Source organism: Rhinopithecus bieti, unplaced genomic scaffold, assembly GCF_001698545.2.
Source record: "Rhinopithecus bieti isolate Rb0 unplaced genomic scaffold, ASM169854v2 scaffold_61117, whole genome shotgun sequence".
NCBI lineage: Eukaryota > Metazoa > Chordata > Mammalia > Primates > Cercopithecidae > Rhinopithecus > Rhinopithecus bieti.
Window position 1 is genome coordinate 689,475 of NW_016824934.1, and position 18,599 is coordinate 708,073.

Here is an 18,599-nt window from a genome sequence, read left to right on the forward strand (position 1 = left end):
ATTTCATGAAAAGATCTCAGTCATATTCAGTTTAATCAATGAGTTCCAGTGAGTTCTGGTGTTCTGCAGCACTATAGAGTAATATGGTTAACTATAATTTATTGCATGTTTACAAAAAGCTAAAAGAGCCAGCTTTCTATATTTTCATAAAGCCAGAAGAGAGGATTCTGAATGTTCACAACACAAATAAATAATAAATGTTTGAGGTGCTGGACATACTAATTACCTTGATTTGATCATTACACATTGTATACACACATGGAAATATCACTCTATCACACAAATATGTACAATTATTTTGTATCAACTAAAAAGGAAAAAAAGGCTTAAATACAAAATTATTTTTCCTAAGAAGCGCATATGAAATTCCTTATGCTTCCTCTAAGTTTGTCATGTTTCCTTCCTTCTACTTGAGTACTACCAAATCTTTTTTCTTTTAATTTTATTTTAGAGGGGTAAGGAGTCTGGCAACGAGGCTTTCCCCCTTGCTGCACTGCCATTCTTTCCACTAATTTTGGAAGTTGCAGTATCTGTTTGTTTAGTGGTTTGGCTTTCTGGCTGCTCAAAATTGAAGTCAAGTAAGCCTTCTGAAGGAAATTTATCACTTGTAAATCCTTTGGAAGGACCTCTGTATGTGGCAGCCACACCGAGTTTCTCATTTTCTTGCCACTGCCAATTATATCTCTCTTAATTGTATTTGCTTGACTTACTAGATTTCTTGTTTCACAGCATAGTCACATCTTCCATTTGACGATTAGAATTTCTGTTTCCGCCTGGTTGAAATTTGTGTCCAGGGCCACTTTAGTTGCAATTATTTTTACTACATACACTGGATTTCTAGTTTCTGTTACTGTTGTTCATATGTCAACTGGAAAAGCCACCTGTTCCTTCAGAATGCTAACTGGAACTCCTTCCTGTACCATTGTGATTCCAATCTACTGTTCCACTATTTGAATGCCAACCAACTCCAGAATTACTATGGTTGTGAAACCAAGTCGAGGAACCTCCTGCAACACCCTAATGCCACTCAGGACATCCTTTTGGTCCACCACTATTCCTCAAAGAATGCAGAAAGCTGTTTCTCCACGTATTATTAAAGCCATCTTTTTCCCAATTCCAATCCTGCTGTGGAGGTCCAGGGTGATGCCACACTGGCTGACTGTAACTCTCTCTGTCTTGGTGAGGAATTTGGTGTTCTCAGCTCCATTAGGGTCACCTGTCATCAGAATTTACTTCTTGGCTGCTACTTGTCGACTTTGTTCTTTCCTTTGTTTTATTAATTGAATGAGTTCCTTGTCAAAATAATCTTCTTCCTCTTCCTCTCCTTTTCCATCATCTTCTCTTTCCTGGGCATCAACGTTATCTTTGTGCAGCTGGCCAGAAATGTGATTTGCATATGCAGAAAGACCCACTTCTGTGGCCCCGCACATTTGACACTCATGACTAGTGGCCCTTTTTGGAGCTGTACACAATGTGACACAATATGCATTTTTGTTCTCCTACCATAGTGATCAGATCTGAAGCACTCAACCAAATCCTCTTACTCCATCAGGCCACTGAGGGCCAAGCAAGGGAGCTCCCTGATGCCCCAGACACCCCATTCAGTTTTGGGTGGGAGAGCCCACTATGGACCTGCTCCCTACCAGGCCCCATCACCCTCAATTTTCATTTTAGATTCAGCAGATACATGAAAGATTTAATTTTATAGAGTAAGTACCTAATAGATTTCTAAATAAGCCCAATGTAGCCTAATCTTTGATTTTCTTAATTATGCTTGAAAAGGAAATCTTATAACTTTATTAGGCAAGACTTCAAGCACATACAAGAGTAGAGAAAATAGTATAGTGAACCCCCATCACCCACTTCAGCAATTAGTCAAGTCATGGCTCATCTGTACCTCCACCCACTTCCCCTGCCCCCCTCACACTGGACTATTTAGAAGCAAATCCCTGACATGGTATAATTTCATCCACTATTATATACTATACTAATCTAAAACCAAACACTCTTAAAAATCATAACCACAATGCCATCATTACACCAAAAAATTACCGATAATTTTTCAGTATATCAAAGATCTAGTTAGTATTCAAATTTTTCCAAATAGCTAATAATTGCTTCTGTGTTTTGTTCTTTAATCAAAGTGGAATTCACATAACATAAAATTAACTTTTTTTTGGAGACAGTGTCTCACTCTGTGGCCTGGGCTGGAGTGCAGTGGTATGGTCTCTGCTCGCTGCCACCTCCGCCTTCTGAGTTCAAGTGATTCTCCTGCCTTAGCCTCCCGAGTAGCTGGGACTACAGGTGCCCACCACCACGCCTGGCTAATTTTTTGTATTTTTAGAGAGATGGGGTTTCACCATGTTGGCCAGGCTGGTCTCGAACTACTGACCTTGTGATCCACCCACCTCAACCTCCCAAAGTGCTGGGATTACAGGCGTGAGCCACCGTGCCCGGCCAAAATTAACATTTTAAAATGAACAATTCAGTGTTGTGTACAATCATCACCTCTATCTAGTTCCAAAATGTCGAAAGGAAACTCATCTCAAAAGGAAACTGTATTCATTAAGCATTTAGTCCCATTTTCCCCTCCCACTAGCCCCTGGCAACCACCAATCTGCTTTCTGTTGCTATGGATTTACCTATTCTGGATATTTCATATACTATGTGATCTTTTATATACTAAGTGATCTTTTGTGTCTGGCTTCTTTCATTTAGCAGAATGTTTTTGATATTCATCCATGTTGTAGCATGTATCATGCTTTATTCCTCATTATGGCTGAATAATGTTCCATACACACACACACACACACAAAATTTGTTTATACATTTGTCTTTTTATGGACATTGTCTTTTTATGAACTGTCACTGCCCTCAATGTTTCCCGTGCCCTACCTATTCTACCTTTTCATCTTTTGACTATTGTGACTAGTGCTATTAAGAACATACACGTATTTGTTTGAGTACCCCTTTTTAGTTCTCTTATTTATATACCTTTTGTTTTTTCTTTTTGAGATGGAGTTTCACTCTTGTTGCCTAGGCTGGAGTGCAATGGCACGATCTCGGCTCACTGCAACCTCCCAGGTTCAAGCTATTCTCCTGCCTCAGCCTCCTGAGTAGCTGGGATTACAGGCATGCGCCACCACGCCTGGCTCATTTTGTATTTTTAGTAGAGATGGGGTTTCTCTATGTTGGTCAGGCTGGTCTTGAACTCCTGATTTCAGGTGATCTGCCCACCTTGGCCTCCCAAAGTGCTGGGGTTACAGGTGTGAGCCACCTCGCCTGGCCCTCTTTTTTTTTGTTTTTAATAGTTGATTTGTTCAAATTGGGATCTAAACTAGATTGACACATTTCATTTGATTCTTAAACTCTTTTCATCTATAGGATCATTTTCCCTTTTTTCCTTCTTTTTTTTCTTTCAATTTATTTGTATGGGTTAATTTGTTCTCTAAAGCTTTCCACATTCTGGAGTTTGCCGATTGCCTACCTATGATGTGATTTAACAAGCTCCTCTACCCCTATATTTCCTGTAAAATATAGTTAGATCTAAAATTTTGACCTTTTTTCTTTCTCTCTTTTCAAGACTGCTTCTTGGGTGATATTGTTGACTTCCGCCAGAAGGTATATAATAATGTCTAGTTATCTCTCTCTCTCTTTTTTTTTTTTTTGGTGGTATTAGTAGCCATTGATTAGTTTGTTTAAATCAATGAGTTCATCAGGGAGGTTATTGCTTTTTTAAAAATAGACTTTAATATTTAGAGAAGTTTTAGATTTACAGCAAAATTGATGATATATAAAGTACAGAGCTTTCATATATCTTCTCCCCTCCAACACACGTTCAAGCTTTCTTCACCATCAGCATCCAACACCAGAGTGGTACATTTATTACAACTGATGAACCAACACTGACACATCATTATCACCCAAAGCCCATAGTTTACATTAGTGTTTACTCTTGCTGTTTTGTGTTCTGTGGATTCTGACAAATGTTTTATGATGTGTATCCTCTTCGGTAGTATCATATAGGACAGTTTCACTGCCCTTAATGTCTCCTGTGCTCTACCTATTCAGTCCTTCCCTCCTCTTACGTCCCGGGAAACCACTGATCTTTTTACTGATTTAGTCATTTTGCCTTTTCCAGAATGTCATATAGTTAGAATCAGACAATATATAGCCTTTTCAGATTGGCTTCATTTTCACTTAGTGATATGCATTAACGTTTCTCCATGACTTTTCAATTAGCATTCTTTTCAACACTAACTTATCCAGAATGGCTAAAATTAAAAGAACAACAATGAAGTGTTGGCAAGGAGACAGAACAACTGGAATTTTCATACACTTCCAGTAGTAATGCAACTTCGTACATTTATCCACTTTGGAAAGCTGTTTGGTAACATCTGCTAAAGTAAACATTTGCCAGCCTGTGACCCAGCAATTCTACTCCTAGGTGTATGCCAAGAAAAATAGGAACACGTATCCACCAAAATATAGGTATATGGACATGTGAAGCAACTTTATTCATAACAGCCCTAAGCTGAAAACAAGCAAATCATTTTACCAAAAAAGACACATGCACTTCTATGTCTATCACAGTGCAATTCACAATAGCAAAGACATGGAATCAACCAAGGTGCCCATCAATGGTGGGTTAGATAAAGAAAATGTGGTATATATACACCAGAGAATACTACACTGCCATACAAAAGCTCTGTACTTTATATATCATCAATTTTGCCATACAAAAGAATGAGATCATGTCCTTTGTAGCAACATGGATGCAATTGGAGGTCATTACCCTAAGAGAATTAATGCAGGAACTGAAAACCAAATACCACACGCTCTCACTTATAAGTGGGAGCTAAACATTAAATACACAAAAGATGCCATTTCCACAGTTTGAATCTATCTTGATCAGAATTCTTTTGACATCTAATAATGATCCCTGCCTAGAAAATAAACAAGTTTTCTTATTGTGAAATGCCCAATAAGTCTTACCAAGATAGGAGAAGATAAATGTAGGATATAACATGAGGGAAAGCCAATCTAAGACAACTGTAGAAATTGCCAAGAAAATTATGGGCAGGGCACATTTCAAGGTTGATTCCAACCCAGCTCTTCTCCAGGATTCCTAGAAGACAGTTATTTCAATTAGCATACAATGGTGTTCTAGACACATAGAATTAAAGTCCAGAGTTTGGAATAAGCACTTAATTTTTCTTTTTTTTTGTGACAGGGTCTCACTATGTGCCCAGGCTGAAATGCAGTAGTGTGACCATGGCTCGTTGTAGCCTTAACTTCCCAGGCTCAAGCAATCCTCCTGCCTCAGCCTGCCAAGTAGCTGGGACTACAGTCGTGTGCCACCACACCCAGCTAATTTTAAATTGTTTGTAGAGATGGGGCCTCATTGTGTTGCCAGGGCGGGTCTCAAACTCCTGGGCTCAAGTGATCCTCCTGTCTCAGCCTCCCAAAGTGTTGGAATTACAGGCGTGAGCTGCAAACTTGGCCTTTTAAAAATTTTGTTGTTGTTGATTTTTTTTCTCCTCTTCCTCCTTCTCCTCCCCCATTCGATCTCCTCCACCTCCTCCTCTTTTTTCTTTTTTGAAGGGGAAGGATGAAGACAGGAGAGGAATATGAAACCTGTTTGGCAAGGTAAAGTCTGTACAGCCAAAGAGAAATCAAGGTGAATTCATGTTTCTCTGCCTTGGGAACAAACTTAAAATTTTAGCTGAATTTAAATCTAAACTCTCCCACTTAGTTGACTGAAAAAGCTTTTTAGTTTCTTCAAGTCTCAGTTGTGTCACTTATGGAAAAGAGCTAATATTTGCAGAGCTCATAGTCTCTTTATTGTGTAGAGGTGTGCAACACAGTGATTAAGAACACAGACTTGAGCCAAATTGTCTGGGTTCAAAGTCTGTCTCCATCTCTTATCACCTTTTCAACTTGGGCCTCAGCTTTCTGTCTGTACAATGTAGTAGTGTCTAATACCTAGCTCGTAGGATTTTGGGAAAATTGAATAGTTACTATGAGTAAAGTACTTGGAATATTTCCTGCCACATAGAAGTGTTATTTAGCCATTATGAAAATTGACTCTGATTTAAGTAAAGTGCCTGGCATGCAGTCAGCCCTTAATAAATGGTGGTGGTGGTAGAAGTACGATTAGTAATGTGAGGATCTATGCTGTGCTTGTGTTTTAATACTCTTTGGCTGATAGTACCAAGTAGTGATATTCCCACTTACATGTCTACAAAGGCAATAATTAACAGTAAAATCATAAAACCCTACTTAAATTCTGTGAAAGAAGTGCAGCATTCTCTGTCACTGCATACCAGATGTCTTAGTCTTTTTCTGCAGAGGTGTACTGAGCCGTATATGCATGTTCCTGTTCAGTCACGCACCTTGCAGCACACATTTGTGGGCTTGTCTGCCTCTCTGACTTTCACCACTAAAAATAGTACTCAGCTGAAACCAGCTCAACTCTATACTTTAGCATTGTACATTTTTCTATTTGTATATTAATGAATGGCATCACTTCTGTATCAATTAATGAAGTTGTCTGCGGAAAAAAGTCACACATTTGCCAGATAAATCTTATACTTAATGTTCTAGTACATCCCCTTCCCCTCCCCTCCTCTTCCCTCCCCTCCCCTTCCCTTCCCTTCTTTTCCCCTTCCCTTCTTTTCCTCTTCCTTTCCCTTCCCTTCTTTTTCCTTCATTGTCTTGTGTTTTCTGACTTTGGCCTTCCTAGTAGCATCTCTCTTTACCTCTGTACCCTGGCTGTCTCTATATGTCTCTCTATCTGTTCTTCCCTATCTTTCCCTTCCCTTCCTTTCTCTCCTTTAACTGCCCGTATTATGGGAAAAAGAGAAAGAAATTGAGGATGGTTTTGTTTTGCCTTAATTTAAAATTCTTAATTCATAATACGTGGCAAATTTGTTTGTTTTGAAAATTAAACTAAATTAAGTTATTTTTTATGTGTGATTTTCAACTATCTACGTCCCACCCCCAGCACTGCTCTGCTCCAATTCCTTGGGTCTTACAAGATCCAGTGAGGATTCTTTAAAAAAGGATCCTTGTTCCCGATTCAAGGGAAGCAAACCACAGAGGTTTTTGTCATCCGGGCCAACCACTGGTCTTGGTAAATTTGACAGGAAGGACTTCTCTCCTTTGAAGTTGTTCTTTGAGGATGTTGGGTATAAAGTTATTTAATTCTATGTGCTACATCTTTAAGCAAAAAGACACCAGGATTGGTTATTTTAGACATACTGCTACCCCCATCACCAAAAAAAAAAAGAGAATTACAAATCTCTCGGAGTTTCCATAAGTTAGCAAAACCTGTAGGCATTTCTTTTTGTCACACTTTAAATTTATTTAGTGCATATGTTGTTACACTTCAGAAGGACTTTTTTTTCTTTACATTACGTCATAATCTAAAGGTTGACAGGAAATACAGAGAGCAGATGAATTCTCATGCACTGATGATGTCACCTTTTTGGCCTTTACAAGACTAAGTGTTAATAACTTAGAGTAACTCAATCCTTTGCTATCTTTAACAATTTCCGTGGGACTGTGGCCTATCTGATGTTTATGTTGCTTAAATCAGCTTGCCTTTTCTCATTGAACCATGTCCTAAGACTCAAACAACTGTATTTATCTTAACCAAAAAGGAATGTTTCGCCACTAAAAGCAGTACTCAGATAAAACCAGGTCAACTCTATAGTTTAGCTTTGTACATTTTTCTCTTTGTTTATCAATGAATGGCTTCACTTCTGTAAAAATTAACTAAATTGTCTGCAGAAAAAAAGTCACAGATAAATATTTTATTGCCAGATAAATCTTGGTAATCTTTATACTTAATGTTCTAGTACATCTTTTTTTTTGTTTGTTTGTCTTTTGAGACCGGGTCTTGCTCTGTCAGCCAGGCTGGAGTACAACGGTGCGATCTCAGCTCACTGCAACTTCTGTTTCCTGTGCTCAAGCAATCCTCCCACCTCAGCCTCTGGAGTAGCTAGGACTGCAGGCATGTGCCACCACACCCAGCTAATTTTTTTTTTAACCTTTCTTTTGTTGTTGTTGAGACGGTGTCTCACCATATTGCCCAGAGTAGTTTCAAACTCATCAGCTCAAGCAATCCTCCAGCCTCAGCCTCCCAAAGTGCTGGGATTACTGGCATAAGCCACCACACCTGGCCATAGTGTATCCTTATTGTTGTTGTTCACAAGTTTTGAAAGCAATATGATCAAATCAACCCAGTTCTACTTATGAGTACTCCTGTGAGATAGAAAAGCAGCAAAGAGCATATTTGGAAAATACTGACATATAGGATTCATTCCCAAGTATCTGATTAGGTGAATACCTTAATATATTACATTAATTTATGCTAACCAAAGAAGGGTAGATTATTCCCCTATAAAAGTATGTGTGTTTTTATTTTATCCTTTGGGGCTTGATCCCTTGCCTTTGTTTGATTCAGGCATGGTGGCAGCTGCATTTAAAGTTGCCTCTGACCATTCTAACACATGAGCTAATCTTGCCTTTCTGTAAAGCTGGTTCTTAGTATTATTATTATTATTATTATTATTATTATTATTATTATTGAGACTGAGTCTCACTCTGTCACCCAGGCTGGAGTGCAGTGGCGTGATCTTGGCTCACCGCAACCTCTGCCTCCTGGGTTCAAGCATTTCTCCTGCCTCTGCCTCTTGAGTAGCTGGGATTATAAGCACATGCCACAATGCCTGGCTAATTTTGTGTTTATAGTCTAGATGATGTTTCACCATGTTGTTCAGGCTGGTCTCAAACTCCAGGTAATCTGCCTGCCTTGGCCTCTCCAAGTGTTGGGATTACAGGCATGAGCCACCATGCCCAGCCTGAAGTCATTTTTGACTCTTAATAAATCCATGCTGCTCAGTCATTCTAATATCCATGACCTTGTAATGGATATTACATTGCAATGCTTTGCTATGTGAGGCCCAAACTTCATTATATGGAAAGCAAATTATTTAATGATCTTGATTTTCAACTTCTGCAAGAAAAATCCTACTTTGTAATCATGGAGTACTATGCCAAAATAATTGTGTTGTAAATGTGATTCTAATGATTAATTAATTTGCAGTAAACATGTAAAAATTGTAATCAACTTGCTGATTTCCTTGATAACATGTCAGTAAATTTTGACACATTCTTGAATTCAAGTTTTCTAAGAAGGTTTAAAAAATATTTTATAAACATATGGCCTTCCCTTTCTTATGAGATCCCATCCAAGTAGTGTAGCATGACATGCAAAGACCTGTGTGTCCCTCTCCTTATTTGCAGGCTTATATCTGGCCATGTCCCCCATTCTCATATATATATGAGAATGTATATGTATATACATTTTTAAATGTGTATATATATACACATTTATATATATATATACACATTTAAAAATAATTTTAACTGTTATTTTAGACTCAGAGGGTACATGTGCAGGTTTGTTACATGGTTATATTGCGTGATGCTGAGGTTTGGGATATGGATGATTTCATCACCCAGGCAGTGAACATAGTCCCAATAGCCCATGTCCCCATCTCTTGCTCCCTGTCTCATAGTCCTCAGTGTCTGTTGTTCCAATCTTTATGCCCTTGTGTATTTAATGTTTAGCTCCCACTTATAAGTGAGAGCATGTGGTATTTGGTTTTCAGTTCCTGCGTTAATTCTCTTAGGATAATGACCTCCAATTGCATCCATGTTGCTACAAAGGACATGATCTCATTCTTTTTTATGGCAGTGTAATATTCCCTGATGTATATATACCACATTTTCTTTATCTAACCCACCATTGATGGGTACCTTGGTTGATTCCATGTCTTTGCTATTGTGAATTGCACTGTGATAAACATAGAAGTGCATGTGTCTTTTTTGGTAGAACAATTTATTTTCCTTTGACTATATACCCAGTAACTGGATTGCTGGGTCAAATGGTACTTCTGTTTCTTTGAGAAACCTCCAACTGCTTTTTATAGTGGCTGAGCTAATTTACATTCCCACCGACAGTGTATAAGTGTTCCCATTTCGCCACAGCATTGCCAGCATCTGTTATTTTTTAATTTTTTGATAATAGCCATTCTGACTGGTGTGAAATGGTATCTCATTATGGTTTTGAACTGCATTTCTCTGATGATTAGCAATGATGAGCATTTTTTCATATGTTTCTTGGCTGCTTGTATGTCTTCTTTGTTTTTATTTAAGTATTTTTTTCGAGACAGGGTCTATCTCTGTTGCCCAGGCTGGAGTGCAGTGGCATGATCATGGCTCACTTGCAGCCTTGACCTCCCAGGCTCAGTGATCCTCCTACTTCAGCCTTTTGAGTAGCTGGTACCACAGGCATGTGCCACTACACTCAACTAATATTTTAGAAATTTTTTGTAGAAATGCGTTCTCACTATGTTGCCCAGGCTGGTCTCAAACTCCTGGGCTCAAGCTGTCCTCCCTCCTCAGCCTCCCAAAGTGTTGGGACTATAAGCATGAGCCACCACACCCAGCCTGTGTCTTCTTTTGAGAAGTGTCTGTTCATGTCCTTTGCCCATAGCTTCTGCACAGCAAAAGAAGCTATCAACAGAGTAAACATACAGCCTACAGAATGGGAGAAAATATTCACAAACTATGCATCCAACAATGGTCTAATATCTAGAATCTATAAGGAAGTTGTTATTGTTTGAATCTAAACAATCTAAACAAATCAACAAGTAAATTTTAAGTAACTGGAAAGTAGTCTGGGATTTAAAATACTCCAAACAATCTATTTTGTCATTCTGTTTGGAAACAATCAGGAATCTTTGTCATGCCATAGCAATTTATATATAGAAATAGAAACTTTCAACTCCCTCTCAAAAATACAGTCACATCTCGATTATGTATAGTGGACAGGAATAAGGTTAGAACTGGGAAGAAGGAAATAGTGATATGGATAATTACAATGGGAGTAATTATTTGCAGCTCCTGCTTTCTCCTATGGGAAATAGCACTGGAAGCTGTACTGGGATCCCCAACAGTACTCTTGGGTTCTGTGATTTGCTAGAATGACTCATGGGACCCAGAAAAGCTGTTTTGCTCACAGTCACCATTTATTACAGTGAAAAGATACAGATTAAAATCAACAAAGGAAAAGGGCACATAGAGTGGTGTCCTGGAGAAATCAGGTATGAGCTTCCAGTTGTCTTTCTGCTGTGGAGTTGCACAGGGATGCACTTAATCCTCCCATCAATGTGTGACAAAATGTATGAAATATTGCCAACAAATAAGCTTACTCAAGCCTTGGTGTCCAGGATTTTGATTAGAGGTCAGTCATGTAGGCCTGAAATATCCACTTGACTGTTCTTAGTCAGTCTCCAGCCCACCCAGAGGTCAAACTGATACATTTTGGCCCAGGACCCCAGGCGAACAAAAAAACAGGCATTCACCATAAGTCACACAATTAACATAAACCATGTGGTGTGACCCAAGATCTCAACTGTATTAATACAAAGGCAGCCTGAACAGTCAAGATATTCCAGGGCATCAGATGTTGTCTCCCAAGAGCCAGTGAAGGACCAGTCATTTCTTTGGAATGTGGAGGATCTGTGCACCCTAAGTCTACTGAGTTAACCCTTTGCTGAACAGGAATTTAGGGACTTTGGGATCAAGAATGTTTGGGGGAAGTAGGTGAGGAGTGCGCTGAAGTGGGTGGATACAACCAGAGGCTCTCCTAGAAGTAAAGAAGCAAAGTAGCCTAAAACCACAAAGCATTCCACACTGGAGGCTATCCGTGTGTACACATTTGTGAGAGTTTATTTAACAACCAATTTGAATTCACAGGTGTTTGTTATTGGCCAGTCTCTGAATAGTTAAAATTCTTAAATGGTTCTGGTTAAATGAATGGAAAAACAAGTGAGCTGTTTTCCATATGGTTGTGGTGAGATGTTTTAAAAGGCATCTTGGCTTTTCTGTGGACCTCTTAGCTTTTCTCTAGACCTCTTATTCATATTAATTACCAAGGAAGGCTGGATCCTGTCTACAGAACTTGGTCTTAATAGGACCAGTTGGTAAGTAGGTTGCTTGTAACTACTTTGTGGTCTCTCTCTCTAAGAGATTTTGCCCCTTTTGCCAATGTTTTTCTTGCCTAGGAAAGGTGTTTGTCTAAAAATACTGGTCGAATTGAAGAGCTTCAAGACGGCAAGGATGCATCCAAGGAGCTCTGTAGCATTCATTCATGTAATAACAGCTTCCAAATTGAATGTGTTATTCAGGATAAAAGAGTAGTTCCAAACCATAGTTTTCCAGGACGATAGACCTTTCCTAAGCAATAATAGGACTATTTTATGTGGCTACCCAATGTCTGTAGGGTGGCTTGCTTTAACTTAATAAAGGGACACTAGATGTAGGTCTGGTCGCATTTATTTTTATTCTTACTCAGTTACTTTTGTTTTTCTTGAGGTTTACTTCTATTAATCTGTGCCTAGAAGAGAACTACCATTCTGGACTTGAGTTCTGCTCTTCTCTCCCTGCTTCCTCAGCTACAGAATGCCGTATGTGCAACTGGCTATACCATCTTAAGATTACTGTCCAGCTCTCTGTCCTGCTCGGGCGGTTTTACGTGACATCATCTCTGATGCAGACCTTTGTCCTTGATACAGATCTTTGTCCTTCAGCTCATGCAGAAAGCCCACTATATTACTTAGAATCTAAGGTAGCTTAAATTATCATTTGGATAGTGGAATACATTTTTTTTTTCTTCTTCTTCTTCTTTTTAATCTGCTTTTATTTTCCTAGTTTCCAGCCATGTGGTTGGTATTTAAATAGAACAGTTTTGGCATCCGAGTTGATTTACATTTATGCAGTGAACCCACAGATGAAACCTGGCATTCATGGTTAAAAAAAAGAAATCCAAACTAATCTTTATACCTTTCAGGAGAAAATCCTCATTAGTCAAATATTTTTTAGCTTTAAGTAAGGATTCCTTGTGACTTTTCAGAAGTGTTTTTAATAATTTCAGATTTTCATCTTAACTGTCATCTTTAATTTCTCAAATGCTTTCACATTATTTTTTTCTCTTTGCCTGTATAATCTGAAACATTGCTAAAATTATATTCTTACCTATTTGGAGTATATAGAATGAAAGTCTTAATATTGTATACAGTCCCCAATATTTTATTTTCCTTCATACTACCATTAACATCTCAAACATCTCTTACTTGGATCTCCTTGTGAAGTTTCTGCTGAGGCATCCAATCAACTCGACCATCTACAATCAAGGATCAAGTTTGTGAGTCACAGTGAGAACTAAAGGAGAGAAAAGTGAGAACTAAAAGGTGTTGATAGGAAAATCTAAACTTTACTATGAGTTAAATAGACTTATATAATCCATGTAGGTTGGCAAACACAATATGCAGATATGCCTTTCTGAGATTTTATATGCCTCGATGTGTTTCGCAGAAGATCCAAGCAGGGCCAGTCTATCTTAGATATTAAACTTGCAGCACCACTCAACCTCCAGCCACACACTTAGTCTCTTTTACCCTGTTCTATTTTTTTTCCCACTACCCTTATTGATGCAGGATTTTTTGCCTCTTAGCTCAGCTAGATCTGGGTTCTTATCTCATGACTAGGAAGAAGTAGTCGCACGGACACTCAAAGAATGAGCAAGGCAGGAAGTTTTATTAAGTGATGAAACAGTTTTTAGTGCAGAGGGGACAGGGGTGGGGTGGTCCCCCTACCCGAAGCAGGAGAGTTCCCAATATGGCTGAGCCTGGGGCTTTTTATGGGCTCAGAATAGGGAGTGCGTGCTGACTGGCTTGTGACTATGCAAAAAAGGTTAAAGTAAAGACATTACTCAAAAGTGGGCATGATAGTGTAGAAAATCAATTAGGAAAGGGTAGGTATATGTAAAATAGGTGGAGGATGGGGATCAATCGAAAGAAAGTGCGCCAAACAGGAAGGCAGGTTCTCAATCTGGTTCAAGGATTTACCCGGGACTGTTTCCAGCTTGAAGGTTGGATATTTCACTGGGGATCTGCCCCATCTGCGTAGGCATTTGTCTGCCTCCTGCCTCTATCATTATCACCTGAGTAATGTAATGTACTGTTCTTTTTTTTTTTTTTTTAACATTTATTATATTTGTGATCTCTCTTACCCCACTAGAATGTAATTTCTCAGACTCCTGGACTCAAACTATCTGCCTGCCTCGGCCTCCCAAAGTGCTGGGATTACAGGTGTGAGCCACTGTGCCAGGCCTAGAATGTAATTTCTACGCAGGCAGAGATGTGGCGGTCTAGTTTATTCACTGATGCTTTCTCAGGGCCTGGAATAAGTTGGGCACTTGGCAGATTTTCACTGAATATTTGTTAAATGAATGAATCAAGAAGCCCTCAGTGAGTGCACTCTCCTACCTATATCTATACTCTAATACATTTTTATTTTTTATGATTCCATCATTTGGGGCTTTAAGCTTCTTCCCCCACCCCCCTTTCCATAGTGTATATGTTTCTTTTTCACCTAAGTTCAAGTTTTTTCCCATAATACATTATTATACCAGGCCATCCAGTCTGGGTCTCATCTCACCACTCATCTTTCTTAATTTATACTTTGTTGAAAATATGAAAAAATGAGGGCTGGAAACTTTCTGTTTCTATACTCATATAACACTTTGCTTATTGTCATTGCTCTAGGAAACATGTACATTACTTTATATGACAGCAATATTCTGAGAATTTCTTATGTTTGTATGTACCTCAAAGGTAACACCACTTGGTGAAATAGGCTTCAGACTTTATAATCATTAAACACATTAAACCTTGCTGTTTAGTATTTTCCTTTTTGAAGTCTTTTAGGAATCTACATAATATTAAGGTAAAATTCTAGGTTTAATACTATGATAACCTAAGTACACACACAATTTTAATATTTTATCCTTTGAATTTAGGTACAAGTTATGGAAGATAAATTAAAAGCAGCTAATATTCAAACCAGTGAATCAGAGACAAGATTATATAATAAGTGTCAAGATCTGGAGTCGCTAATACAGGAAAAAGATGACATCATTCAAAACTTGGAATTGCAACTTGAAGAGCAGGTTAGGAAGAATTTGATAAAGAGTTTTAAGTGTGTGCACTCATTTGTGCATAATCACAAAGATTAAAAAGAGAGAGCCTAAATTTCTAAATCTGGGGAGAAATCTTGCTTATTCGGTCAACCTATAGGATTGCATCACATTTATTGGTGAAAGGTGCAAGTAAAATGGCATTCCTTTAAGTTCAGAGTGATTCCAGGCAAGATCTAACACTTTTTGGATGTGAGAATGCTCCTTAATATTCAAACATTTGAGTTTATTTATTTATTTATTTGAGATAAAGTCTCGCTCTGTCAACCAAACTGGAGTGCAGTGGCTCCATCTCAGTTCACTGCAACCTCCGCAACCCCCCGCAGCCAGGTTCAAGCGATTCTTGTGCCTCAGCCTCCCGAATAGCTGGGACTATGGGCATACACCACAACGCCCAACTAATTTATGTATTTTGTTTTTCAGTAGAGACAGGGTTTTGCCATGTTGTCCAGGCTGGTCTTGAACTCTTGACCTCAGGTGATCCGCCCACCTCAGCCTCCCAACCTGCTGGTATTATAGGCGCAAGCCACCATGCCCAGCCAAACGTTAGCATTTAAATGTAGTATTTAAGTTGGGAGCATTTGGTTATCAGCAGGTATGTCTGTAAATTGTTTGCAACCAATCTTTGCTTCAGACTGTTAGAATGTTGGAAATATTCATAGAACATTATATTTTAAATATTTATATTTGATGCCAATCCTTCTGCTTAGAAATATGTACACCGTTTTTGAGCCACTTTATTGGAATCAAGTAATCTAGTTTAAAAAATGTATTACTCACGCCTGTAATCCCAGCACTTTGGGACGCTGAGGTGGGCAGATCACAAAGTCAGGAGATCAAGACCATCCTGGCTAACACGGTGAAACCCCGTCTCTACTAAAAATACAAAAAATCAACGGGGCGTGGTGGCGGGCGCCTGTAGTCCCAGCTACTTGGGAGACTGAGGCAGGAGAATGGCGTGAACCCAGGAGGCGGAGCTTGCAGTGAGCCGAGGTCAAGCCACTGCACTCCAGCCTGGGCGAGAGAGTGAGACATCGTCTCAAAAAAAAAAATAATAATAATAATAATAATAATGTATTAGGAAAAAATTGCTTTGGGGTTATGTACTTAATGGTCACTTAACATCATTTAAATATGACCACTATGAAATCGTTTTGTTAAATGTGTTGTTTATTTTCAGCATTTTTTTTCCCATTTCTTGATAAAGACCAGTGTTTCTTTAGGTCAGTGGTTTTCAGCTTTCTACCACCCCTAGACCCTGCCTATTGTGATTTATTTGGTAGTCACATTCTCAGTAGTTTTGTGACCATAGCCAGATTTTAAGGCTGGTAAATGAGAGCTAGAATTTCACTATGTTTATTTTTCTTGGATCTTTGAAAGCTAGTATTTAAGGGGGAAAAAAAAGCCATGCCCCTAAGGAGAGCCTTATTCTCTTCTCCCCAAAGTGGTTGACCCCTGTGCTACTGCTCTAAATCCTAGACCATTTCCAGAAATGGCTTATTTTGTTGATAAATTCAGTGGATTGACTTCAGTGTATGATCTTTCAGAGAAAGAGAATAGCGGTTGCTAAAACTAGTAATACGTGCATATGGCTTTGTGGTTTATTTTTGTATCTACTGAATAATTTTTTCTTTCAAAAATTTATTTGGTAATTTGAAAGTAGATATAGTAATTTGGAAACAAGTTTTAAGTGGATTTGTCTTGTATATTTATGGTATAACATTTCCAGATCATTGCGTTTATGTTTGAACTAAACAAATTGCTATTGTTATTTCAGAAACAAATAAGAATACAAGAAGCTAAAATAATAGAAGAGAAAGCAGCTAAGATCAAAGAATGGGTAACAGTTAAATTAAATGAGGTATTTATTGCTATATGTTTTCCTTTTCTTTACCTTTTACTTCTTTTGAATTGATCCATCATCAGAATATATGATTACTCTGAGTAAAACAAAAAATTTTGATCGGTTGGTGATACTGTTGTCTTTTGATAAACTTGAGATATAGGTAGCTTTCATTTTAATATCCAGTGTATTTTAAAAATTAGACCTATTAATAGACTCATGATGATCAGTGTAAATAACTTTATTCTGATAAGTTAATTTTAGTTCTAATTAATTTCAAATAATAGGACATATATCTATATCTCATAAAATTAATGTATTTGGTAGCTGAGAAGTGCACATTTTCATTTTTATGGCAGTTTAAAGCTGAAATCCTTTCCTTTAAAATAATTTTACAGTGGAAAAGGCATAAGGGGTGAAAACATTTAAAACTCTTAGTTCTGAAAATGTAAATATTGATACCATAATTATCTAGGTTGATAACCTATTCTGATAAATTAATCTGATATTTGTTTATCATTTCCTTCGTATTTTGCTTACACATGTAGAGAAACTAAATATTAACATTTTCTAATGTTATAATTTATTAGTACATTTTTATAATGTTGTCTCTATGTGAAAAGAATACCATTATGTTCTTTTAGCTGGAACTGGAGAATCAGAATCTTCGTTTGATCAACCAAAACCAAACTGAAGAGATAAGAACAATGCAGTCAAAACTACAAGGTACAAATACTTTACTAAGATAGCTTAGTTGGACTTATTTGACTGTATAGGCTTTTACTTTTTTTGATGTTTTAAAGATGCAATTATGGATATCATCCAAGAAGCTGTTGTCATAAAATGAAAGAGAATTTCTTTTTTTTCTTTTTTTGAGACGGAGTCTTGCTCTGTCGCCCAGGCTGGAGTGCAGTGGCCGGATCTCAGCTCACTGCAAGCTCCACCTCCCGGGTTTACGCCATTCTCCTGCCTCAGCCTCCCGAGTAGCTGGGATTACAGGCACCCGCCACCTCGCCCGGCTAGTTTTTTTGTATTTTTTAGTAGAGACGGGGTTTCACCGTGTTAGCCAGGATGGTCTCGATCTCCTGACCTCTGATCCGCCCGTCTCGGCCTCCCAAAGTGCTGGGATTACAGGCTTGAGCCACCGCGCCCGGCCGAAAGAGAATTTCTAAACAAACCAGAACTCCTGCACCCAAGCGAATGTTGGGCCTGAAAGTGGAAGGCAAAAAAGAGATGGAATTGATGATGTCTACCAAAGTGGTCACTACATAGATCAGAAAAACATGACCAAATACTAATTTCGCCTCTCTCTATTCTAAAAGGCCTTCCATCGGTACGCTTTTTAGAAACACACTTAAGTTCCAGAGAGTCCACCTTGCTAAAAGTACTGTATAGTGACATTAGCCTGGGAGGTCAGACATCATGGATGATGGGTACTAATCTCTAATGGTGAGGACATTTTGCTCCCTCTAAGTGATGTAGTGCTATATCTCCCTGTTTTCTTGAAAGAATACAGGGGACTTTACCACACAACATAGTGAGTTAGAGGTAGTCATATCAGAGAGACATGTACTCCAAAATTTCAGGAAGACTTGAATTTTGGCCTTAGAGAATAGACCTTTTAATGGGGATTAGGAGAGTCAC

General features: G+C 38.4%; 1 protein-coding gene across 1 annotated transcript in view; it reads left to right on the plus strand.

The window, feature by feature from the left end:
- Positions 1-18,599, plus strand: part of PLEKHH2 (pleckstrin homology, MyTH4 and FERM domain containing H2) — a 134,501-nt gene that overhangs the window by 35,489 nt on the left and 80,413 nt on the right. Inside the window, 3 exon segments of the mRNA XM_017862691.1 lie at positions 14,936-15,085; positions 16,890-16,973; positions 17,600-17,681. Coding sequence (XP_017718180.1) covers positions 14,936-15,085; positions 16,890-16,973; positions 17,600-17,681 — 316 coding nt within the window.